The sequence below is a fragment of the Anopheles stephensi genome, chromosome 3 (genome assembly GCF_013141755.1).
Source record: "Anopheles stephensi strain Indian chromosome 3, UCI_ANSTEP_V1.0, whole genome shotgun sequence".
NCBI classification, from domain to species: Eukaryota; Metazoa; Arthropoda; class Insecta; order Diptera; family Culicidae; genus Anopheles; species Anopheles stephensi.
The window spans coordinates 68738844-68762332 of NC_050203.1; the positions used below are offsets into that span (position 1 = coordinate 68738844).

Genomic DNA, 23489 nt, shown 5'->3' on the forward strand with positions numbered 1-23489 from the left:
CCCGAAGTTTCCACCTCCGAGCAAGCCCTTGGTGGTAGCAAAGGGCCCTGAGAATTTTGACGGTAAGCACCCCCTCCAATTTTTAATATCGAAACATATTTGAAAAACAGCCAAAAACCGTAGGGGATGGATTCAAAACTATCTCTTCTCCACACCCTGTAACATTAGCATGGTAAACAGTACTTTGTATCTCTCTAATATAAACATTATTTTTACCTCATTCTGGTCCTATTGTTTCACTGTGCTGGAAAAGCTCCGTCGTATAAGAAAATAGCATCCTGCTCCTCGTCGTTGTTCTCCCGCTCGAGCAGCAATTTATCACAATATTTCCTCTCGCTACGCCATAAATGCGTTGTGTGCGTATATAGACTGATTATCATACTTCACTTTGGTTATACGTTTACTTTGCCCCCCCTCAAGGCACTAAGCATCCTCCCGCCGTCTTCTAAAGCTAGCTAGAAGGGAAAGGTTTCCCCCCGGTTTTTGCTTTCGCTACTCACCAAGCGATCCATTAGCTTTGAAGGGATGAATTCGCTGACGGAAGCTGTGTATTGTCACAGGGAATCCACTGCTGCTGCGATGAATCCAACCCCGGCGGATCTTGCTGCTGATTCGCCCGTGGCGATCGACGTTTGATTGCATACTGGCGCAAAAACACGTGCATCGCGGCAAGCAGCACAAAAAACACGGAAAAAACTATTCCCACAATAAGCCACGGTGAAATGTGGCTCGGTTCACGATATATGCCCGCCACGTGCGCCGATTCGCTGAGCTCCGCCTCGGTAGACACTCCCACCGGGATGATACGACTGTTGTCGTTTGTGCTGCCCGAAATGATGAGCGACTGTTCGCGGGTGATTTTGGCCGGAAGGCTAAACCCTTCCGAAGCGACGCTAAGTTTCGTACCGCCCAGCTGTGGCACGTACTGCAGCAACACGTCCATCGAGCGCACGTGACACATGCGCAGCAGTTTCAGCATTCCGACACCGTGCAGCGTAAGGGCTTGCTGCCGATTGCCGGCATACTGCACGGTGATGACGGTGTAGTTGGGCATCACATAAATCCAAACGTTCGGATCGGCCAACTGCATCCACAGCTGGTTGCGCAGCTGCACCCGGGATAGCCGGCAGTCCGAATCACGATCGGTGGAGTTGTAGTACGTCGCCACGATACAGTCGTCGGTGGTGGAAAGATTGCGCATCAGGTGATGAGCGTTGCAGAGCGTAAAGTCGGTCAGATGGGTGCACTGCTGTTTGTACTCGCCGTACGACATCACCATGCCGGTGTGGGATGTCGCATTGAACGCCATAATATCGCGCTCCAGCACATACATCTTCATGACGCCCTCGGACAGCATCGGTACGCTCGTGCCCTTGAGCGTGCGGTACAGCAACCGATTGCACAGCGGTATCATGATGTTCACAACCACCTGGCACCCATCGACGTTTGCGATCACCTTCGACAGTGGGTAGAGTTTGAGCATTTCACGCAACTGCAACTCAACCGGAAAGATAAACTCTTCCGGCAGGAACTTCTGTGCCTTCTGCAGTTCCACCAGCAGCTGCGTCGGAGCGATAATGCTATCGCTCAAGCCCATCGTGGTGGTGGTTTGTAGCAGCTGCATGAAGAGATTTTTCTTCGCTATAATCTTGTTCAGCAGAATGTCCATCAGCAGCAGCTGACCCTCGCGCGTGAAATCGATTGTGTGGGGTCGCTTCGGATCGACCTGGAACGTGTTGCCGGACAGTACGGCCAACGCTTCGTTGGTGGTGTTGTAGAACAGCTTGAGCGAGGATGACTCAACCGTGAGCTGATGATTCACCGCATCGAATTTGTTGCTAATGTCGGTTCTATCCTCATCGTCCATCAGCCCGAACCAGGAACGGAAAATGCCCCGCTTCGTTCTGCCGGGCGTCCTTTTACCGTCTTCACAGAAGCTGGCCAGCAGTACGCTGAAATCGTTCAGCTCCTTCGTGAGCGCGAGAATGTTCATGATACCGTCACAGTTCCCGATGCGTTTGGATTGCATTTCGGCACAAGCCTGCAGCAGCTTTGCAACGGTACTGTTTGCCGTGGCAATTTCATCGATAAACAACGCGATATCATAATAGGCTCGCAACGTCCACGAGCTTACCTGCACTTTGATCGTTTTCAGCTCCTCAAAGTAGATCCCGTCCGTGTAGAGCGGTACGTTCGACACGGGGCTGTCTTGGTATGTTGGGGAGGCGATGCAGTGTTTCGTCACTGCTAAAAAGCACACCATCGCCATCAAACAGGTTCTGGACGTTCGAAACATGGTTTTGTTCAATCCGGGTACTGATGAAAGGCGGAATTTTTGGTTTGGGTTCCAAGCGTACAAAGAACGCAATTAGGAAACAACTAAAAATTGGAAAATATGAATGTAAACAATGTGACGCTTGAGGAAAAGTGCATGGTTGACACTTTTCCTCAAGCGTCAAGCGCCAAGGTTGGTACGTATTGATGTAAACAAACGCCAAGGTCATTAGAGCAGAGGTGTGTTTTCTTTCTACAGTTTGAATAATATTTCGCTGCGAACTCCAACGAGCATTCTATTTTTTTAAATAAATAGTGAAAATAGGTTTAATGTTACCGATGTAGAGCACTGGCCTCGTCGATCGAGAGTCCGCCCTTCGTGAGGTATTATTCTATGAAAAGTATTCCATTTTCTTGCCATCATCCTCAAGACGTCTTCGCTAGCGCAAGGAAGAGCAGCAAATCAAACTAATAAACCTATTTCTATTTGGCATTACTCATCGAGAAAAGTAATTGCCGACAATGTAAACTTTATTTCATCTTCTTTACATGCATCAGATGCTTTCTCAGCGCTACCTGCTTGTCCCGGAACGACTTCTTCACCTTGCCCCGTACCTTGTGACGAATCATCGAAAAGTTCTTATTCTTCTGCTTTTCTCGGTTCGTCTTGGAACAGTGGGGATTCATCCGATTATCCTTGAAGCCAAACTTTTCGCGACCTTCCCGACCCTTCTGTATACTTTCCACGCGCGCCTGCTTGTCCGCCTTGCGTCGCTTGTAAATCATCTCGATTGCGTCCAGCTTGACGAACTCGCTACGTTCCGTTTCCAGCTGCCGCTTGCGACTGTGGTGCGTAAGCTGCTTCTTCACGCGCTCCTGCTCGATACGGGCAAAATCGGCATCGGTAAAGATTTTCGTCAGCGCCAGCTCCTGCATTGCTTCGGCCGTATTGAGCGTTTGTTCACCAGCTTCTTGGGCCGGTTCCGGTTCAGCGGACGGCGTTTCCGGTGCTGCTGCGCTGGCCTTGGTGACTGTGGGAATTTTCTTTGCACGACGCTTCTTTCCTCTCTGTTTTTTCGGCTTCGGAGCCTCGACTGCCTTTTCTTCCTGCTCTTCCTCCTCGTCGCTGCAGTCTTCCCACTCACCCTCATCCGACTCATCGTCCTCATCGTCCTCGTCATCTTCCCCATCATCGTCCTCCTCACTCTCATCGTCATCTTGCTCAGCGTTCTTAGGCTTGGCAGATTTTATCATCGTAATACCCTTCTTGTTGCGTTGCTCGCGCAGCACAGCATCGGTTTCATCCTCGCTGCTGTCCACATCCACCCACCCGTCACCGTCCGAATCATCGTCATCATCATCTGCATCGCCAGCTCCCTCCAGATCCGGTGCGTCCTCCCGCAACAATGCCTCCGTACCGGGGATATATTCGGCAGCGACCACCTCACCGTACCGCTTGGGCTTGATCTCGACACTCGCTTCCGTCGGTCGGCCTCGATCCTTCTTTGAAAGCAGCGTCGGCATCTGCTCGCGGTACAGCATGATCAGCGCCTTCGACGCCATCATTACCGACTTTTCCTTGTAGTTCTTGTACATCGTCAGATCGCGCAGCAGATCCTCGTTCATGGCCAGCGGACAGCGGACACAAATTTCACGGACTGCGTTCAAACCGATCGCCATGACGTCGCTCGAGTTGCGCTCGGTCACGAAGTTGTTTACCAACGTTTTTATCACCGGTTCAATGATTTCCGGTGGAATCAGCTCGTGGGAAGCTTGTGCAGCGAACTGCAGTATACGGGTGACCTGACGCTGATGGGGCTGGATAAATCTGCCGAAGAAAAGGACAGAACCAAAAATGCGATTAATACAGATCCGCTTTACACCCGGTTTCAGCGTCCCACACGCTACTTACCGCGCAATGTACGGATAGAAGCTAAACAGGAACAGCTCGTGAATGCCGATCAGCCGCGAAATCACGTCCAGATGCATCAGCTTCACCTCGAACCGCTCGTTGCCGTCCTGCAACTGTTTGAACAAGTTTTCCGCCATGCCCTGCGGATTGTGGATCAGATGGATAGCCGAAAAGTTGAACGCCACCGGCCGCTTCTTCTTCTTCTGCGCCTGCGTGTACAGCTTTTTGGCTGCTTCGACCTTCTTCTTGCGCTTCTTCGTCTTCTTGTTCACCTTCGCTGCCATCATGATACCCTTGAGGTCCACCTCCCGGTCGCTGTCGTCGTCGTCGTCCTCGTCGTCCGCCTGCTGGTCCGTTCCGAGGAAAAACTTCAGCGAAGCCACCAACACCTTCGTAAGCTTCGAAAAGCAGCCCACGTTCGCGATCACGTTCACCGTTTTTGCATCGTTCCAGACCTGCTTCCGGTACAGCTCGATCATGATGTCGACCGACATCTTGGCCGCCTTCGGGTTCGTGTCCCGCAGCATTGTGTACATGAAATTTTGCAGCGTCGAGTTAAGCTTCATGTCCTTCTGCTTTGCGTTCATATTCTTGATGTCGTTGATGATGTGATTCTCGAGAAAGGTACGCAACGCCTTGTCCGGGCAGCGCAGCAGCTGGAAGAACAGTTCCAGCAGATCCAGCGGCGAAATGAGGTTCTTGTTGCGCAGCAAAATCAACGCCCGGCAGAAAGTGTTCCGCATCTCCGGATCGAGCGTGGTGGAGTGCGTTTTCAGCAGGTCCACCAGCGTTTGGGGGAACGTTTTCAGCTCCTCCAGATAGCACTGGGCCACCTGGGCCAGGAACATGATCGACTCGCACAGGCTCTTGTTCTCCTTGTCCGGCTCAAGCCGGAAGATGTCCAGCACGCTGTGGAAGTGATGGTACTGCTGCAGGAACTCATCGCGATATGATTCCGCGTCGCGCTTGATAAGATTCTGCAGCTGGGGCAAATTGTCCGGCAGCTGGTTATTGTGGCGCACCATCTTTTCGGCCCGAAATAAAACACTTTTCCCGTGCTGTGGATGTAAACAAGCACGACCACTTCACGGACCTGACCGCATGGCAAAGAAAGATGAACTGTCAGACTACCAAGGTTATTGCAGATGGTTTCGTTTGTTGACAAAAGTGTAGGAGAGAAAGAGAAAAAATACAAAACACTAGACAGAGAAAGAAAGAGAAACATCGAAATTACCATCTCAATCGTTGAAGGGTGTGGTATAGACGTACATACGTCAGCTTTTTTGAAAAACATCGCCCAATCGACTGTCAAAATCATCTTTCGGCGAGTTGGTCGCCGTGTGTGTGTTTTTGGCTGAGTTGTTGCCATTCCTTTGCACAGTTCCCAATTTCTAATTCATATTTATAAAACCAAACTAAAGTGTACGGGAACTTCCGGGCCCCAAAATGCCTCCAAAGAAAGCGCCATCCACCTCGAAGAAAACGGAAGCAAAGAAAAAGGAGAAAATCATCGAGGTATTTGAAGAACGAGAACGGAACGAAGTGACCGTCTGCCCTGCCGACGAGTCCGAGGAGCCGATGTGCCGATTGCATCGAATGTGGTTTAGCAACATGCTTATTTATGCAACGTTTTACTTGCGCCTCCAATTTCTAGGATAAAACGTTTGGCTTGAAGAACAAAAAAGGTGCGAAGCAGCAAAAGTTTATCTCGCAGGTGGAAAAGCAGGTGAAGAGCGGTGGACAACATAACCTTAACCAGACGGTGAACGCCAAGAAGGAGGAGAAGGAAAAGAAGCTGAAGGAGCAGAAGGAATTGGCGAAACTGTTCAAGCCGGTCGCTACCCAGAAGCTGGAGGTGGGTGCCGATCCGAAGTCGGTGCTGTGTGCGTTTTTCAAGCAGGGTACCTGCACGAAAGGGGACAAATGTAAATTTTCGCACGACCCGGCCGTGGAAAGAAAGTCGGAGAAGCGTTCGATACACGTCGATATGCGCGATGGGGACGCGAACGATACGATTGAAAACTGGTCCGAGGAGAAGCTGGCGGAAGTCGTTGCTAAGAAGCACGGCAAAGAGAAAACGATGCCTACTACGACGATCGTAAGTATTTTGCCGTTACTGTCCGTCCTTTTCCTCGATAGATGACCGGGTACGATCGTGGTTTTGTATGTGTTTTAGATCTGCAAATACTTCCTCGATGCGGTAGAACGCTCGCTGTACGGATGGTTCTGGGAGTGTCCGAACGGTGAAAAGTGCATCTACCGTCATGCCCTGCCACCGGGCTACGTACTGAAAAAGGACAAGAAAAAGGCCGAATCACAGAAGGAAGAGATATCGCTGGTCGATCTGATTGAGCGCGAGCGGGCCGCTCTCGGCCCGAGCCAGACGCGCGTCACACTGGAATCGTTCTTGGCGTGGAAGAAGCGTAAGATACAGGAGAAGAAGGACCGGCTGCAGAAGGAGGAAGAGCGTAAGCTGAAGGACTTCAAGGCCGGCCGGCAGAACGGGCTGTCCGGTAGGGAAATGTTCAGCTTCAATCCGGATCTGGTCGATGATGGCATGGACGATGGTGAGGTGGCGGTTGAGTCGTACGGTCGCAACGAGGACGATGACGATACGACCGAGTACAGGGAGCTGGATTTGAACATGCTTAGTCTAAACATTAAAGATGTAAGTAACCCACTTTTCCCCCCCGTCCGTCCGTCCCGGGGGGACCCGTCGGCAAACAATAACCCGTCGTCATTTCTACCTCCACAGGTCGATAATACTGGAACGGTTGCCGAGTCCGATCGGTGGGAGAAGATGGCAGCGGAAGCAGCCAGCCGAACTGCGGCCGACGATGCAGCGAATGGGGATGATGGTGCGGCCGGCACCACCGCGAACGATGCGGCACCTATCAATGAAAACCTCTTCCTCGAAGAAGACCTCGAAGGGTTGGACGATGAGATGAGCGATGATGAGGAGGACGACGACCCCGGCGAGGAGGGGGAAAGTGCTGGTGGTGCGTCTAACGAAACGAGTGAAAAATCGTGATAAAACACCTCGGGGACGATTTCACTCAGCTTTAGGAAGGGAATTGAAGGCCCTACTCGATCCTTCGCACAACCCCCCTCCCTCCCCTGACGTTCTCCTTGCTTCGTTATCGCAAAAAAAAGAAACAACACATTCACACGTATCGTGCACGAAAATGCGTGTGTGTGTGCGTGTGTGAAAAAAAGTTTTAATTAAAGCATAAAGTGTAATAAAGATAGTGTTTACATTTTGCTTCTGTAACTATTCAACCAACAGTAGGTAAAGGTTTTCTTGAGTTTTCTTGAGATTTATTGAGATGAGAAAGGGCTCGTCGTCTAGGAGAGGGGTCGCAGTCAAAGGGGTCATTGATATTCATTTTTGAAACGCAGGACTCGCGGACTGAAATTGCTCTAGAAGCTATTGCTTTCGATTAATTATTTAAAAAAGTTCCAATTTTTGTAAACTTTTGACTTTTTTTTACACTTTATTTTCAAATATTATTAATACATCAATCACAATGATTTATAACAAGAAGGTTAAACTTAGGGCTTACTGCAATGGGATAAGAAACACACACACAACACAAGCCTAAAAACAATTAGTTACACGTTTCTGTTATTCTCTACCGCTGCTAATAATGTTTTTTTCTTCCTTTTTTTGGTTAGTCCGAGCCTAAACGAACCAAAATCTGCGCCTCCGATCATTTCCCTAAAGCTGTACACTCTTCTTCAAGGTCAGAGAGTCCAACACCGTAATCATCCATCTAACTTTCCCAAAAATCTATCTCGCTATCCACTACTCTAAATTCCGATAAAGTTATCTGGTTTTTTGTAATTTTTGCTACCATTTATTCGCATCTAAAGCGCAAAATTCTGCCCTCCCAGCGGGAAGAAGAAACAAAAAGTGTAATGGCAATCTTTTACAACTATGAATGTGGGATATGCTTCCGAAAGCGTTGCAGCAAATTGTGCTTTGTGACCGAAATCTGTCCCTCAGTGTCCTGCTCACCGGACCCACTGGATTGCTCGCTAACCAGGCTTCTAGCTCGAAGGACCAATGAACGTATACAGCTCATCCAGTGTGATATTGTGTTGGAAATGCTTGCTACCGAGTCGATGATGTGATTGCTACTAGTCTTGTTCACTCTAACTGCGGACCGTTGGAAAAAGGAAAATGGTGATGAGTATGGCTGGGGGATCGGAGGATTCCGCAGCGAATGAGGCGAGAGTGGGAGAGGTTTGAGAGGCAATCAGTATGTTTGCAGGAAGCATTAATAGGTTGCACGGCAGCTCACCTTTTATGAAAATGGCTAGTTAAAAATAAGAAAACAAGAGCCAACGAAGACAATGTTGGGACGCTTTGGCTGAAACCCTCTCCAAGTATCGAAAAATTGAAAAGGATACATGAGGACACATGAATTGCAGGAAGCAAGTGCCTGATTGAAGGTGCTTCTATCCTGGCTTTGACGGGGAATGGCTTCTCAAAAGCAAAGAACTTAGGCCACTGCACGTAGAGCCAGGAAACGGTGTCGATGCAGTAAAAGAAGACAAAAATAGACGATCATGACCTGTACTGTTGCAGGAGACAAGTCCTATAAGCTTCTGCTTGTTCGGTGGCACTACAGCCTCACCCTATCTTCACCTATCTGGGCAAAAACTTCACCTATCTGGGATCAAAAGCCAGCCCACCGACAACAACATTGATGTTGAGGTACGCGCAAGGGTGCTGGCTGCCACCCGGTCATGCTACAAACTGAGGAAACTTCTCCACTCTAAATACCTGTCGCGAAGGACGAAGCTGGAACTGTACAGAACATTTTTAGTCCCAGTACTCACATACGCCTCTGAAACATTGACTCTGTCCAAAACTGACGAAACCCTCTTAGCCGCGTTCGAAAGGAAGATGCTCGGAAGGATTTTAGGCCTTCGTATGTGTGGAAGGACAATGGAGAAGCCGCTACAATGACGAGCTCTACGAGCTGTACGATGATCTCACCATCGTGCAGCGCATTAGACTCGCCAGGCTCCGGTGGGCTGGTCACGTCATGAGAATGACACCGGACGACCCAGCCCGTAAAGTCCTTTTAGGCCGTCCACACGGGCAGAGGAGGCGTGATAGGCCCAAATTGAGATGGAGTGATGGCGTTGATACGTCCGCCAGAACGGCCGGGATAACGGATTGCGAGCGGTATCGAGGATTGTTGCAGCAGGCCAAGACCGCAAAGCGGTTGTAGCGCCTTATAAACAAGTAAGTGCTACAACCACGAGAGGTCTCGGCCTGTCATTTCTGGCTTTCTGTGACTTGATTTTACCCATAGTAAAGTAGTCAGCCTTACGTGCGGGGATGCGGTCCGGATGGGATGAGAAAAACTGGAGAGAGTTGTAAGCGCAGACTGCCAGGGTTAGATCTCTCCATCAGAACAGCTTAGGAAAGCAGGCTCTTGGAGGAGAAGATCGTTCCGATGTTAGCTTTCCTTGATGGCGACTTGCAAGTATACCGAATGCCACTCAAACCTCTCCCACTGCTGCTCCCTCTACATGCATGGCCGTTACTAACACAGATTATTAAATTATTGTATATATGAGTGTACCTTTTAAAAAACCAAACAAAAAGAGTAACAAATCATATCAGGTAATGCAGAACGAGGGGCGATCCTACCTACAAGCATATGCCGGTTCTGCCCTCAACAATCCCACCCGGGTCGTATAACTCTAACTGTACAAAAGCTGTTTTCGTTGTTCTTTTTTTCGCGCGAACAAAATTTAGAAGACAAAACCCACAGCAAACCTCAAACTCTTACCGCTTTGTCGCCGTCGATTCCCTTTTTCTTTTTGGGCACGTAAAGATTTACGCTGCGGGCGTGTCAGGAATGATGGACGTGAAGAACGTTATCACCAGCGTCCCGAGGAACGAGGTCATATCGTTAAGTGTCATCCGCTGACCTTCGGCGGCAGGCTGTTCCGCGGTTGCTGCCGTCTCGCCTTCGGTTGTATTCGTCCGTTCTTCAGTCCGTTGCAGTAGCTGCTGCTGCTGCTGCTGCTGGTCATCCGCAGCAGCTTCGTTTTTCGTGGTTGGTTCGTTACCTCGTCCGCTCGAGCTGGGTCGTGGCATGGCCGTTCTGCTGCTGGTTGATGCATCGTTGGTTTCCTGGCTGCCCGATGGTCCAGCAGCATTTTCCGTCGTTTTGGAAACATTCTCCACACCCGAGGCGCCAACGTTGGGCGGTCGCTGCTGCTCGGCCGGGTTGTGGTCAGGTACGTTAGTGTTTGGCTGGACCGCTGCCACGGGCTGTGGAGCAGCGGCGGCAGCGTTAGCCTCCTGATTCGGTTGCAAACGCGGTATACGTCTGTCGATCGCCTGATACACACGATCCAGATGTTTTTTCCTGTTGGACAGCCAAAAAGCATTCCCCCAATTAAACTTGAACCACAACTTTCAACGGCGCGGTTTACTTACAGATACAACATCACACCGATGAAGAGCACCGTCAGGCAGCGCATCGGAGACGAGTACAGATAGATCACCGTGATCAGTATTCCTATCCGACACATGCTGAAGAACACGTCCAGCCAGTCGTTGTTTTCCTGCTCCTCGACGACAATGTTCGGAAACCGGCGGGCACGGGCTGGGGCAGCTGCCCCGGCACCTGCCTGTGCTGCTCCATCCTGTGCCGCTGCTCCTGCCTGTTGTTCTGCTGCTGCTGCTGTGTCCGTGCCGCTTGCCGAAGGTACCGCAGACGGTGTCGTACTTGCATCCGCCATCGATGAACTCGTTTGTGGCGAAGGAATTGGTTGACCGGAGGAGCTAGAAGATGATAGTACGCTGGCTGGTACATTGCCAGCATTTACGGCACCGGACGGAGCGGAAGGAATGTTGGTGGCTGAAGGAAACCCACTCGAGTAGGGCGCTGGGGTCATGCAGGGGTAATAGGCAAGATTCGGGAAACCGCCAGCCATTGCCGTTGGTTGTACCAGCGGTACAAACGGAACAGCTGGAAAGGGTTGCGCTCCGGAGAGGGGATTTGTGGAGGTGGCGGCCGTTTCTGCAGTTCCAGCTGCTCCTGGAAGGCCCGAGGCAGCATAAAGAGCGTTCGCATTGTTTTGTCCATTAATTCTGAAAACGGAGAGTAGAAAATATTCAAAACTAACTTTCCGTAGAGGTTTGTTGGGCGGAATAAACGGGACACAGCCAAAGATTGATGGTCTAGGATTCTCTGGATGGCAAATGTAATACACGATTAAGAGATCCACTGCCAGGTGAGATACACAGATAGGGATATAATACGGACCAGCTTCATAGGAAAGTTAAACGCGACTTCAAGCCATTTCTTGTACTATTTCGCACTAAGCAGACGATGTGGTTCGCAGACTGGTCGCCCGATGGTAAAGAACGCAATGTTCCCTGTAATTCCCGCGCGTGCAATACTTACAGATTAACGTATTGGTTAAAGTACTGCATGTACGTATGCTGCATAAAGCTTTGATAGGCGGCCGTTTGCTCTGCGAACTGCGACGGTCTCGCAGGGTTTGCCCTTGCTGCCGTCGATCTGCCCTGCGAAACCGAACGATGGCGCACACCGTCTCCGCTCGTTTCCTCCATGGTGCTCAAACCGTCACCGAGCGCGGTTCTATCGTAGGAAGGTGCACCAACCGGGGCACTACTGCTGGCAGCTTGGTTGCCGCTGCTACCGTTGCTATTACTGGTCGCGTTCGGTCCCGCAGAGGATGTGCTTGAGTTGGGCACCATTTTACTGCTGGCATTCGATTTACTACCGCTGCTGCTGCCCCCGTAATAGCTGTTCTTTGGCGTGAAAACTAGGTGCACCGTGTGAGCCTGCTGTCCATCGTACTGGCGAAGGACATCCTTCAGGACCACGCTGTCGCTGAGCAGTTGTCCGGAGTAGATCAGCTTCTGTTCATCGGTGCTCTGTTGAAAGGGAGTGGAGAGGTAGAAAGTGCCAGGTTAGTTAAAGTAGTAATGCTTTGTTTGCGTGATTTTCTTCACCCAACCTCTGTGGTCAGCAATGAATCGGTATACGTGATGCCATTGCTACAAAATATCACTCGATGGAAGTTTGCTAGCGACGATTAATTAACATTAGCACAGTACGGCAACACTCGCTCGCTCGTGCGTCACTTTCGAAGGCTGAATTCGAATTCCAACTGTTCGACCTATCGTAACAACTTCGATGCCACTACGCTCCTCGTTATCATACGACGAAACCAGCAGTACTTTGAGGCGGTCCCAACAACCATTACACTCGACGGTACACACATTTGCAAACCCTCTTATCATTATCCAACTGGCAAGGGACACGTAGTCACTCGATTCAGAAAGTGTCTGAGATTTTGTAGGCGGCCAGACGTTTTGGCTTGCGGATTATTTTGTCCAAAATTAAGTATGACGAAATCGGCGCTACGTCTTGAGGCTAGTCGGTTTGTTTAGCTTTAGCTGAAGCATAGGATATATGTTTGAAATTAACGGCATAGCTTGATGGTGATCTTCTTTACATTAGCCTATCTAGATATGATCACCCCTGACCGCTTTCAGGGCTTAAATCGGCGAAGGGATGGATTTATTCCAATAATCTCATCAAGTAAAAATGCAAAACTCATACTATGCTTTTGACTATTGTTCAACAACAGTTTCACCTTTCCTTAACCATCGAGCTTACGGCATTATACAATTTTTATTTAAATCGAACACTGTATCGAGGATCCGCATTTTACAAAACAAACCAGACATCTAACACCTTTGTCCGCATAATCTCGTCTGAACTAAACACTGGCTGGGATTGTGTACAAACATTGCACAAGCAAAAAAAAAGAGCGAGAGATTAGCACTATCTCCACAACCCTCCCCTTCCTATCGATTTAATTATCAACCGCCGCCGAGAAACAGCTTCGGGACGGCGGGAATTTCCACAGTACGTACTAGAGATTTGCAGCGGATTTTACACGTAAATGATAACGGTTTAGTGTGCCTATTTACAGACAGATATTTGCAACAGAAGTTAGATATGTTAGGATTTGTATGTGATGTTTTCATTTAAAACTCTCGGCGGAGCCAAACAATATTCCCATTACGGTTCCTATATCGAGAGTAGTGGCCAGGGATCTTAGCCACCACCAAGTTGCGATAAACGATAAAGCTTTCGATTTTCCACCTCAGTTTTGGATGCATTTGATGAACCAAATTGAAAAACAAGATACCGCTTTGTATGAAAAATCTTAAAATCCGTCGTTTTTTAAAGCATATTCCAGCAACACAAATTATTTATGCTCGCTACTGAAATTTTGATTTAATTTAATATGGTTCACAGGGATCTAACCACTTCATCCAGTGTGAACAGCAGCTGTACGGTTCAAAACAATGACGTGTCCTTCCTTCCAATCTCGCTACGTGTACTGCTGCCGTTTGTTAATATTCCACCAACACAGCAACAATACCAAATTGTCGATAGTAGCACTCATAAATCAATATCAATTTCCTTCCCGCGAGACGGAAGTTTCTCTTCTGCTGATGGCGCGACGGATGCTATTTTCGACAAAACAATGATGCAATACAGCCAAAGGTAATAACCTTACAATAGGGCAACATCAATTCAACATCAAAGGTACATCACAGGTCTGGTAGAATATTCTGGTCGTAGAATATTGCATCGTTGCGCTCGAGACAAGTGAAACAATTAACACAGGCGACAGCGGCTAGTGTGAACAACTGGTTTCACGGTCTGTCATTACACGTGGCCAAACAAACGCATTGTGTGCGGTTGTGAGTGTATGTCTGAAGATGACCTGTTTTCCCTCCTATCGAATCCCAGTCTCTACAGCGATCCACACCACTAGAACGGATCAGCTTAATTGGGCATGTAAACACCCGATCGTTAAACGCAAAAGGGCCGTTGGTGTGGTAGATTCCAACCATTTGTCACGTGTACCCCGGGGGCCCGGTTGCAATCGATACAGCTGCCGCTGTCTGATTATTCCTTATTCACGTTAACTGACTGCGCCATAACGAAAGTTGATTATTTGTCGTCCATCTGTAGTGGAGGGCCATTGCTTTACAGTTCTTTCCTCGGTCGATATAAAACCTTTCGCTAAAATGGAAACCTCCCTGCGATGGCACAGGGTAAGTGAAGAAATGGTGATAATTTATGTTTGCTACCTACCGGCTTTCCCGGGTAAACTTCCGTGAGATGGCCCTTTAACCGACGAATCGTCCAGGATGGTTCGCATTTGATGGTAAGGTCCTCGCATTGCTGGTTGGATGCTTTCACGATCAACGTTACATCCATTGTTGCTGTGGTGCGATGTTTCCCTAGCAACCACTGGCCACTCCTCAAGCGATCTTAGTAGTATGGAGAGATATCTGTATCGTACCACAAACAGATGTGATCTGGCGCTTGCTAAGATAGTTTTTTACGACGTGCAGCAATTGAAGTGGAGAATACCGCACTCCTCCGCAAGCTCCCCAGGCGGTCGTCCTCAGGTCGTTCGGGAGAGGCGTTTAAATGGGAATATTATAATTTCCGCACACACTCGTCGCACAATCGCATCCAACATCCAACAACGCACACAGGGGCAAGCGAATACACCACCACTACTTCTGTTTTGTTTTTACGACACTTCGTGCCGCGATTCACACACCGCCGTTCCGGGGGATAAGCCCTGGGACCTGAGTTTCACTGTTGTGTTTGTTTGTGCTTTTTTTACTCCTCCTCAGGCTTGTTGTTTTCAACGCGTAATGATGATAAAAAATATGGAACCGTCCCGAAATTCTATCATCAACAGTCAAATAATGGACCCCGTCTGCTGTTTGCTCCCTTCGTACAGCGAGCGTATGTGTGTATGTGAGGGGAGAAGCTGCTGATTAGCGGAAGGCCACCCTTGCCACACGGATTCTTGCACAGAACGAACGAATCACTCCTGTACGACCACTTTCCTACGTTGCTGGGATTTCAGATTGGTTTCGTATTTGCTGATCGTTTCGCTGTTTTTTGCTTCCTTATGCAAATGTAGTCGCGCGATTCTGCTTGCCAATATTGACCTCGCTTGGGTGGCAGATGAAATGAGCAGCTAGCAGCTAAATTTAGAAAACCATAACAATGTGTTGGGCTTGGAATGGAGCGTTGCTTGTTACAATATTTGCACCTACGATTTCAATCCCATAAGTTACAGCTTTCCATTAACAATCGTTACCATTTGCGAGACACAACTTTAATTACACGGTACGCACACACACACACACACACACACACGCGCGCGGGGCCACTTCCTGTAGTGTGCCACGGTCAGGCGATATGACCGATGTAAAGTTCGAGGTAACAAGTTCGCTTGCGTTTCAATACCAACTACCGAGAGAGGCTTCCTTCACAAAACAACGCACAAGATCACAGGGATGCACTGGGACAAGTTCGATTGCACCGCAATAAACAAACCAACACCGCACAATATCGCTCTTCACCAAAACTACACCAGCTCAGCAGCTTTCGATACAGTCCCGTCTCACTTTTTTTCGGGAAAAATACACCACAGCACCGATCACAAAAACAACAACAAATGAAATCCCGATTTTTCGCTCCTTTCACCGGACACTAGGACGGTAGAGGATAGCCACTGTTTCGTTTGGGGTGTGTATGTGTATAGTTTGCGTGGTTTAAAAAGACGGTCCGGTACTTTCTTCGCGTTTCGCGTTGATAACAAAATTGAGAAAGTTATTCGTTCAGCACGGCAGCGAAGAGGCCATTGCACACAGAAACCTGCTCTCTATTGCTTCGGGGCCTTTGGGCTGAATGTTTGTACAGTGTGGAAATTGTGGTGCTCGCTGATTGGTTGCAGCGGAATCGATGGGCGAAAAAAAACCATGTCCGACACTGACAGCTCCCGTTGACAGTTGTGCGCAAGGTAGGTGTAGCAGTTGCCCGCTGACAAAATTCGGTCTGACTAGGCCTGAATAATGGTTGCAATAAAATTTGATTTTTGAATGTATTACTGAACTTTTATGAAAGTATTGCTGTAACTGAAATTTTCTCTTCTGGAAATATATTTAATAATGTTGCTCGGATTGTATTTATCGTAAGTTTCATTTCTTTATTATGAAATCAGTTTTTTCAAGTTTTATTCGATTCCACTATCCACTATCTCATTACGAATTTATTAATTGGCGCTACATCCCCTAGTGGTTTTGATCTCCCATTTTTTGCTTCCTTGAATTATTATGCTAGTAGCTGTAAAATCGGCCGATCCGGAGGACGAGGTAGTAAGCGGCACCGGTCTTCACACAGCAGGACCGGAGTTCAAGTCCCATCCCAACCGTTCCCTCATAATATGGACTAACTATAAAACGCCGTGGTTTTGTGTCAAACAAAAAGAATAGCAAGTCTAAATCCTGACTTATGAGAAAACGGTCCTCATTGAATATGGGATTCGATACCCCGAGATGCCTTGTGCAAGACCACTTTCGCTATTCCACTCAAAACTATCTATAAACTATTCATCTCCTTTAATCTGTTAGCAGAACATTCCTTAGCTATACTCTCATTACAGTAGATGAAGCTTTTTAGAACGAGGACCTCTGTATACAGATCGTTTTACTTGTTGGCTGGTAAAACGATCTGTATACAGAGGTTCTCGTATACAGAGGTCCTCGGACTTGCGCATCACGAAGTCACGTAAAGCTAGAATTGGTACCTTAGCTTTAAGAGGTTATAGTTCCAAACTTTCAACTATCTATTTTTCGTTTTTACTTGGCATTATGAAGACTTGGAATTATGTGAGACATGCCTTGAGGATGCATGCTATCTGAAGAATTATGGAATATTTTTTGTTAATAACAGTTGATCACCAATATTTATAGCTGTGCTCAATATTGTGTGGCGAATAAGACTCGCCAGGACACGTTGGCTAGTCATGTCATGAGAAACCAACCCAAACCACAAGCAACAACCCAGCCATTAAAATATTGTTAGGCCGAGATGAAGTAACGGCGTATATACGTCCACCATAACAGCTGAGATATGGAAGAGCCCAATTCAATATCTGAATGAGTGTAATCTTAAGTTTATACACAATTATTTTTGTTCTCCTCAGGATACACTGTTGCGACGATCGCCGCATGGCGCTGTTGGTAACATTCAAAAACTGCCAACCTTTTCCCACAGCGCAAACGCAGTTTGAAGTGCAGTTTGATTGTTCTTATCAATGCATTCCTAAACCTACGGCACACCATGCTCGTACGCAACAGCAAGCGAGACGGACTCACAAAATGTCGTGCCCCATGCGAATCTGGACAGAGACTCTATCAATAATTCTCGATTCTACAGCACTCGATGCTATCATCTCTAGCGCTGCTGCTGCCTCCGGTATCCCCCTGATACGGTGCTTCAGCTCGGCCTGGCCAGAGTCGTCGTCAGTCCTGCTTCAACCACCGAACCGCAAAGATGTTTCGTCTTTTAAAATGTAGTGAACACTTATCAGTGCGACAGTTTACTCGCAGCAAACATGTAAGCAATCTTCAACAGGGCCTCTCGCTGATCTGTTTTTAAGTCGGCGGCCATATTATAATGGGTCAAGTTTGGAGATATTTGTTGAAATGGCGTTGTTGAAAGAGCTTGTGTTTGAAATCCCGATTCGATTCGAACGATTTTCTTTTGCAGACCGGAAAAGTGATTGCTATCCGCCGCGAAGATCAATCGGTATGGGAACGCCGTGCATCCTTCCCACCGGCGGTGGTGAAAAAACTCATCAAACAGGGCGTCAAGGTGATAGTGCAACCGTCCAACAGGCGAGCCTACCCGATGCAGGTAAGTGTCACTATCGCGCTGCTGGTGGTCCGGCCCCAGCATCACATCGCATCGCACTGTTACCAGGGATCACCGCGATCAGGCGTATCAGACGAAATGGTTTAGAAAGCAAAAACCGTGCGCGTCAACGTTTCTGCGTACCCTTATCTTAATGGGTAGAGCAATTCAACTTGCGCATCGTGATATGGGTTGAACAACTTCAACAACCAATTCAATAACCAACTAATATGGAAAGCGTGCACAAACTTTTCCATCGGCCCTCAAATGTGCGCCGGACCTTCTTATCGGCTAAGCTACAACGGCGCTGTTGGTCCACATGGTCCACGAGATAATGACGCGCGAGGAGGAGGAATTTTGTGTTCCGTCTCCGTACATTCCGGCGTCCTTGTGTGTTTCCATCTTTGCAATCCCATCACGAAAAACAGTCCCCTGTCGGCAGGGAAGACCTTTCCGATAAGATCGCATTTGTTGCAAATGTATTCCTATGTTTGTTCCACAGTCGTACGACGCTGATCCAAGCCGTTGTTAAGACGTTGATAGTAGAATAGCTTTTGCCACTCTAGGCTCGAAAGCACGTGACCACAATAATTGTACTCCTTGTCACTAGTTGCGCCTAGCACCTGAACTACTTTGTTTCCTATGTCGTCCACTTTTGTTGTTACTATCGCGCCCGGCTCTTCGATCGGTACTTGAAGGCACCATATCGCCGGCAATATCGACCTATCTTCCGAAGTCCTGCTGTTATTATTGCAATTCGATTAAGCGTGATATCGCGCAAAAGCAGATAAGGACACTGTCTACCGAGTCTACCGAGTATTGCTGAGGAGACATCGTGGACAGGGCGCACACGGTCAGATCTCTCCATTCGAGCTGATAAGCGAGTTGCTGATGGGTGGTATTGTACACACCTCCTAGTTGTGTATTTGTTATTCCTTTTCCTTTCGCTTCTTGCTGTTTTGCTACGCCACCCAAAGTCTCTGACCACGAGGTTCCGATTGTAAGGCTTCAATGAATGGCCGATTGAATGGGAACGGAACGGGAAACGGGAATCGTATCAATGGCTGTCACATGGACAATGTTTGCAGACGGTTGAGCTGCGATTAACATCAGCTGGTCGGGAGGCACATGAAGAAAAATGTTGAGGATGTTTTCAAGCGAATGTATGCGTGTCCGATGCGCAGAAAGAGTGAAGTAAACAATTTTATTTGTGTGATTTAAACACGCAGAACAATATCAAACGCACATTGGCTATTGGAGCACCTTTATCATTACCAAGGACATGTTATTATTTGGCTCCTTGATCGTTGCGAATCAAGTGGACAGTCAAGCTTATTAGGTCATTCCTGCATAGATAGAGGCCTTGATTATATTTTCTGGAAATCGTCGAAGGGACTTTTACACTGGTCACTGATCAGGTCAATCTAACTTCAATATGTACTGATATACCACACTAATTTCGATTTTCCCTCCATAGGCATATCTGAACGCAGGTGCCACCGTGCAGGAAGACATCAGCGAAGCATCCGTCATCTTTGGTGTTAAGCAAGTTCCGGTCGATGCTCTGATTCCTCAGAAAACCTACTGCTTCTTTTCGCACACGATTAAAGCCCAAGAATCGAACATGCCACTGCTGGACGCTTGTCTGGAGAAAAATATTCGACTGATCGACTACGAGAAGCTGATGGATCGCAACGGATTACGGTTGGTTGCGTTTGGAAAGTATGCCGGCGTTGCCGGCATGGTGAACATTTTACACGGACTCGGCTTGAGACTGCTGGCGCTGGGACATCATACGCCCTTTATGGTATGTTGTAATAGATCCGTGATTCTAGTGCCGCTTATTATAATCCCTCGTGATCATTATCTCTTCGTTACAGCACGTTGGACCAGCCCATAACTACCGGAACTCTTCAATGGCACGACAAGCCGTCCGGGACTGTGGGTACGAAATATCGCTCGGCATGATGCCCAAATCGATCGGTCCGCTCACGTTCATCTTCACCGGGTCCGGTAACGTTTCGCAGGGAGCGCAAGAGGTGTTCCAGGAGCTACCGGTAGAGTTCGTACCGCCGGAGATGCTTCGCAAAGTGGCCGAACACGGATCGACCAACAAGCTGTACGGTTGTGAGGTGAGCCGGTCCGATCATCTCGAGCGTCGCGAGGGTGGCAAGTTTGATCCCGTTGAGTACGATCAGTATCCGGAGCGATACATCTCCACGTTCAGCAAAAACATCGCACCGTACGCGTCCGTGATAGTGAACGGCATATACTGGGCAGTCGGGGCACCGAAATTGATCACGATCCCCGATGCGAAAAATCTTCTCCGACCAGCCAATACGCCCTGGCTGCCAACGAGCCGAGGAGCGCCGGCACTTCCCCACCGGATGCTAGCCATCTGCGATATTTCGGCCGATCCCGGTGGTTCGATCGAGTTCATGAACGAATGCACAACGATCGATACGCCCTTCTGTCTGTACGATGCCGATCGTAACAAGGACCAGAAGAGTTTCAAGGGTCCCGGTGTACTCGTCTGCTCGATCGACAATATGCCCACGCAGTTGCCCCGCGAAGCGACGGACTTCTTTGGGGAGCTGCTGTATCCCTACGCACTGGACATTCTGCAAAGCGATGCCAAAAGGCCACTCGAGGAGCACAACTTCTGCCAACCCGTGGAAGGTGCCATCATTTGCAGCAACGGCAGTCTTACGCCCGGCTACGAGTACATCAACGAGCTACGGGAGTCGAATAACCGATCACGCCACAAGACGGAAGGATCTTACGAGGGCAAGAAGCGCGTGTTGGTACTGGGAGCTGGATTCGTGTCGGCCCCACTCGTAGAGTACCTGCACCGTGAGTCCAACGTTAGCATTAAGGTAGCGTCGCAGTACAAGGAAGAGGCAGACCGGTTGGCACACCGATACCAGGGCGTAGAGTCGGTCTACGTGAACGTACAGGACGAAAGTGCCAACTTGCAAAATTTGTGCGAGGAGAGCGATGTGGTCGTGTCGCTGCTGCCATACTCCCTGCACAGTGTGATCGCGAAGCACTGCATCGCGGGCAAGACTCATCTCGTGACGGCAAGTTATGTAAACGATGAGATTAGTGCCCTGCACAGTGCCGCTCAGGAAGCGGGAGTGACGATTATGAACGAGGTCGGACTGGACCCCGGTATCGATCATCTGCTCGCACTGGAGTGCATCCAGGACGTGCAGGAGAATGGTGGTGTCGTTGAGTCGTTTGTCAGCTTCTGCGGAGGACTTCCTGCACCGGAACATTCCGATAATCCACTGCGCTACAAGTTCTCGTGGTCGCCGCGAGGTGTCCTGCTCAACACACTCTCCGCTGCCAAGTATCTGAGCAAGGGTCAGGTCGTAGAGATAACCGGTGGCGGTGAGCTTATGTCGGCACCTCGGGAACTGGAGTTCCTGCCAGGATTTGCCCTAGAAGGTTTCCCCAACCGTGATTCGACCAAGTACCAGTCGCTCTACGGATTGACCAACATCAACACCCTGCTGAGGGGAACGATCCGTTACAAGGGTTTCTCGGATACGATTAAACCGATGCAGCTGCTCGGACTGATCGATCCCAACCCACACCCATTGCTGCATCCTCACGGTCCGGAGCTGACCTGGCGACAGCTGATAGTGAACATGCTCGGGCTGGCCGATGCGGATATTTTCATTGAAAACCTCAAGCATAGGCTAGCGGAGCGTGTGGGCTCGATCGAGGGGCTGGAGGAGCTAGGATTGCTGGAAAATGCTCCCGTAGTGAAGATGGGAAGCCCGTTGGATACGCTCAGCTATTACCTATCGAAGAAACTAGCCTTTGGTAAGGGAAACCAGCTGGGCCATTTTAATATTCTCATTTTAACAACTAACTATCCTTTCTCATTCACCTCACCAGCGGAAACCGAACGCGATCTGATCGTGCTGCGTCACGATGTAGGAATTCGCTGGAGCGATGGACGACGGGAGGAACGTGGCATTAACTTTGTCGTTTACGGCCAGCCAGCCTCGCAGGGCGGTCACTCGGCGATGGCCAAAACGGTCGGATTTCCGGCTGCCATTGCAGCGAAAATGATTATCGATGGTACGTAGCTGATGGCCTGTCTCACGATACGATCACGATTTCCGTACTCACTTCCGGCTTTCACGTCCTGCTTTCTTTTAGGTGAAATCCAGCAGCGTGGAGTGGTGCTGCCATTCTCGGCCGATATCTACCGGCCCATGCTGGCCCGTCTAGAGCAGGAAGGTCTTACGGCGACCACCACTACGAAGGTTCTATGAAGGAGAATGGCGGATAAACGGACCTGTCGGTCAGATAGGGCGATCGCAGGATGGGTAAAATAAAAACACGGACGCTTTTTCGCAAATTAACCACACTGTGCTTTCCTACAATTAAGTTTAGCTGTAAGGAATGTAACCGGAACTGTAAACGCAATTGAATATCGCAAATAAAATTAACCTAAAAAAAATAAAAATTTCAAAGGCTTATGAAGCGGTATGTTGACTTGTGAGGGGCTTTATTCTAATCGTCTTGCAAACACCTTCACGTATAAAGAAAATTTAACATCCAAAAGAACCTTGTTTTCTCAATAGAATTTCGTCATCCTAAGCTACATCTACCAAGAGACCAAATAATGGAGGAGGCATCGTTGTCTAAAGGACTTGAAGATTCGTTGTGGAGGTCCCTTGTCGTAATGGAATGGTCGTCGTCTACGCAGTGGCTTATCAAGCACCTTGGAGGCTTGAGGCGGAGTGGAAGTTGGGCCCAGGTTAATTCGTCACTGCATCGAACAGATGATCCTGTAGTCGATAGTCTCCTGGCTCCAAGGATCCCTATCCACCGATGGACCATGTCGTCGAAAAATTCTTACCTCCAAACATAGGGTCATTCATTTCAAATCTGTATTCCACACTAGGTATATTAAAAAAATAAAATAATTTTTGCCATTTAACAATAGATAAAGATGAACCATTCTAATTTAAAAAACTTAAAATGCTAAAATGCAGGTTCATTATATTTTGCATAATTAATGAAACAGATAAACAAGATGCTTCATAATTATGATGAATTATAATTTACTTTCAAAAAGCTCATTATTTGTAAATCACTCCAAATTATCGTGAACTCTAGCAATCCAATTTTTAATCTAGTTTAAATAGCTCGAATGAATATGACAGTATAAATGGTTGTTTGCGTTCGCTCCCGCTGTTCAGTGTGTGCATATGCCATCGCCATATTATTGCAGGTTCATGCTAATGTGCCTACGGAAATGCACTTCACCCTCGGCAAGCTGAACTGCATGCATACATACGTATTCATCTGTTGAAAAAAAAAGTACGCACTTTAAACTTGCACGATGCTTATCAGCACATCCGTCGGTGCACACAACTACCATTGCAACCACCGGTTCATTCAGTCGGGTCGGATCCCTTATGCGGGTACCAACGAATCGGGTTTGCCGAGTTCGCAACACAGTACGAACA

At 48.4% G+C, this 23489-nt stretch overlaps 5 protein-coding genes and 1 long non-coding RNA gene across 7 annotated transcripts; 2 read left to right on the top strand and 4 right to left on the bottom strand.

Moving 5' to 3' along the window:
- On the bottom strand, nt 1–2439 carry LOC118512453. Its single transcript, XM_036056919.1, has one exon. It carries the CDS (start codon nt 2294–2296, stop codon nt 512–514), a length of 1785 nt encoding a protein of 594 aa, XP_035912812.1. The 5' UTR covers nt 2297–2439; the 3' UTR covers nt 1–511.
- Nucleotides 2440–2766: 327 nt separating this feature from the next.
- LOC118512451 (protein SDA1 homolog) lies at nt 2767–5310 on the bottom strand. Its single transcript, XM_036056916.1, has 2 exons — nt 4187–5310; nt 2767–4102 (listed from the first exon to the last, which is right to left on the bottom strand). The coding sequence occupies exons 1-2, from the start codon at nt 5209–5211 to the stop codon at nt 2806–2808; spliced, it is 2322 nt and encodes a 773-aa protein (XP_035912809.1). The 5' UTR covers nt 5212–5310; the 3' UTR covers nt 2767–2805.
- A 188-nt stretch (nt 5311–5498) lies between these two features.
- Nucleotides 5499–7482, top strand: LOC118512455 (zinc finger CCCH domain-containing protein 15 homolog). Its single transcript, XM_036056921.1, has 4 exons — nt 5499–5701; nt 5841–6284; nt 6363–6854; nt 6942–7482. The coding sequence occupies exons 1-4, from the start codon at nt 5633–5635 to the stop codon at nt 7215–7217; spliced, it is 1281 nt and encodes a 426-aa protein (XP_035912814.1). The 5' UTR covers nt 5499–5632; the 3' UTR covers nt 7218–7482.
- A 173-nt stretch (nt 7483–7655) lies between these two features.
- Nucleotides 7656–16027, bottom strand: LOC118512452 (homocysteine-responsive endoplasmic reticulum-resident ubiquitin-like domain member 1 protein). Of its 2 annotated transcripts, none has more exons than XM_036056917.1 (4): nt 14368–16027; nt 11626–12122; nt 10653–11309; nt 7656–10581 (listed from the first exon to the last, which is right to left on the bottom strand). In XM_036056917.1, the coding sequence occupies exons 1-4, from the start codon at nt 14491–14493 to the stop codon at nt 10044–10046; spliced, it is 1818 nt and encodes a 605-aa protein (XP_035912810.1). In that variant the 5' UTR covers nt 14494–16027; the 3' UTR covers nt 7656–10043. The 2 variants fall into 2 exon arrangements, with proteins under 2 accessions (XP_035912810.1, XP_035912811.1); XM_036056918.1 differs by lacking the exon at nt 14368–16027 and adding an exon at nt 12206–12433.
- Nucleotides 16028–17502: 1475 nt separating this feature from the next.
- Nucleotides 17503–22482, top strand: LOC118512449 (alpha-aminoadipic semialdehyde synthase, mitochondrial). Its single transcript, XM_036056913.1, has 6 exons — nt 17503–17700; nt 17854–18000; nt 19475–19804; nt 19878–21828; nt 21904–22089; nt 22171–22482. Exons 1-6 carry the CDS (start codon nt 17638–17640, stop codon nt 22284–22286), a joined length of 2793 nt encoding a protein of 930 aa, XP_035912806.1. The 5' UTR covers nt 17503–17637; the 3' UTR covers nt 22287–22482.
- LOC118512464 lies at nt 22368–23487 on the bottom strand. The gene is made up of 2 exons (XR_004906304.1): nt 23349–23487; nt 22368–22917 (listed from the first exon to the last, which is right to left on the bottom strand). It is a non-coding gene; the product is annotated as an uncharacterized LOC118512464 (long non-coding RNA).
- Between the last annotated feature and the right edge of the window lie 2 nt (nt 23488–23489).

Coding starts and splice junctions, on each gene's coding strand:
- LOC118512453 (XM_036056919.1), bottom strand. CDS start 2,296: ATGTTTCGAACGTCCAGAACCTGTTTGATGGCGATGGTGTGCTTTTTA.
- LOC118512451 (XM_036056916.1), bottom strand. CDS start 5,211: ATGGTGCGCCACAATAACCAGCTGCCGGACAATTTGCCCCAGCTGCAG. Junction 4,103..4,186: donor TTCTATCCGTACATTGCGCG/GTAAGTAGCGTG, acceptor TTTCTTCGGCAG/ATTTATCCAGCCCCATCAGC.
- LOC118512455 (XM_036056921.1), top strand. CDS start 5,633: ATGCCTCCAAAGAAAGCGCCATCCACCTCGAAGAAAACGGAAGCAAAG. Junction 5,702..5,840: donor AAAAGGAGAAAATCATCGAG/GTATTTGAAGAA, acceptor TCCAATTTCTAG/GATAAAACGTTTGGCTTGAA. Junction 6,285..6,362: donor CGATGCCTACTACGACGATC/GTAAGTATTTTG, acceptor TATGTGTTTTAG/ATCTGCAAATACTTCCTCGA.
- LOC118512452 (XM_036056917.1), bottom strand. CDS start 14,493: ATGGATGTAACGTTGATCGTGAAAGCATCCAACCAGCAATGCGAGGAC. Junction 12,123..14,367: donor AAGTTTACCCGGGAAAGCCG/GTAGGTAGCAAA, acceptor CCCTTTCAACAG/AGCACCGATGAACAGAAGCT. Junction 10,582..10,652: donor ATCGGTGTGATGTTGTATCT/GTAAGTAAACCG, acceptor GCTGTCCAACAG/GAAAAAACATCTGGATCGTG.
- LOC118512449 (XM_036056913.1), top strand. CDS start 17,638: ATGTTTCGTCTTTTAAAATGTAGTGAACACTTATCAGTGCGACAGTTT. Junction 17,701..17,853: donor AGTTTACTCGCAGCAAACAT/GTAAGCAATCTT, acceptor TTTCTTTTGCAG/ACCGGAAAAGTGATTGCTAT. Junction 21,829..21,903: donor ATCGAAGAAACTAGCCTTTG/GTAAGGGAAACC, acceptor TCACCTCACCAG/CGGAAACCGAACGCGATCTG.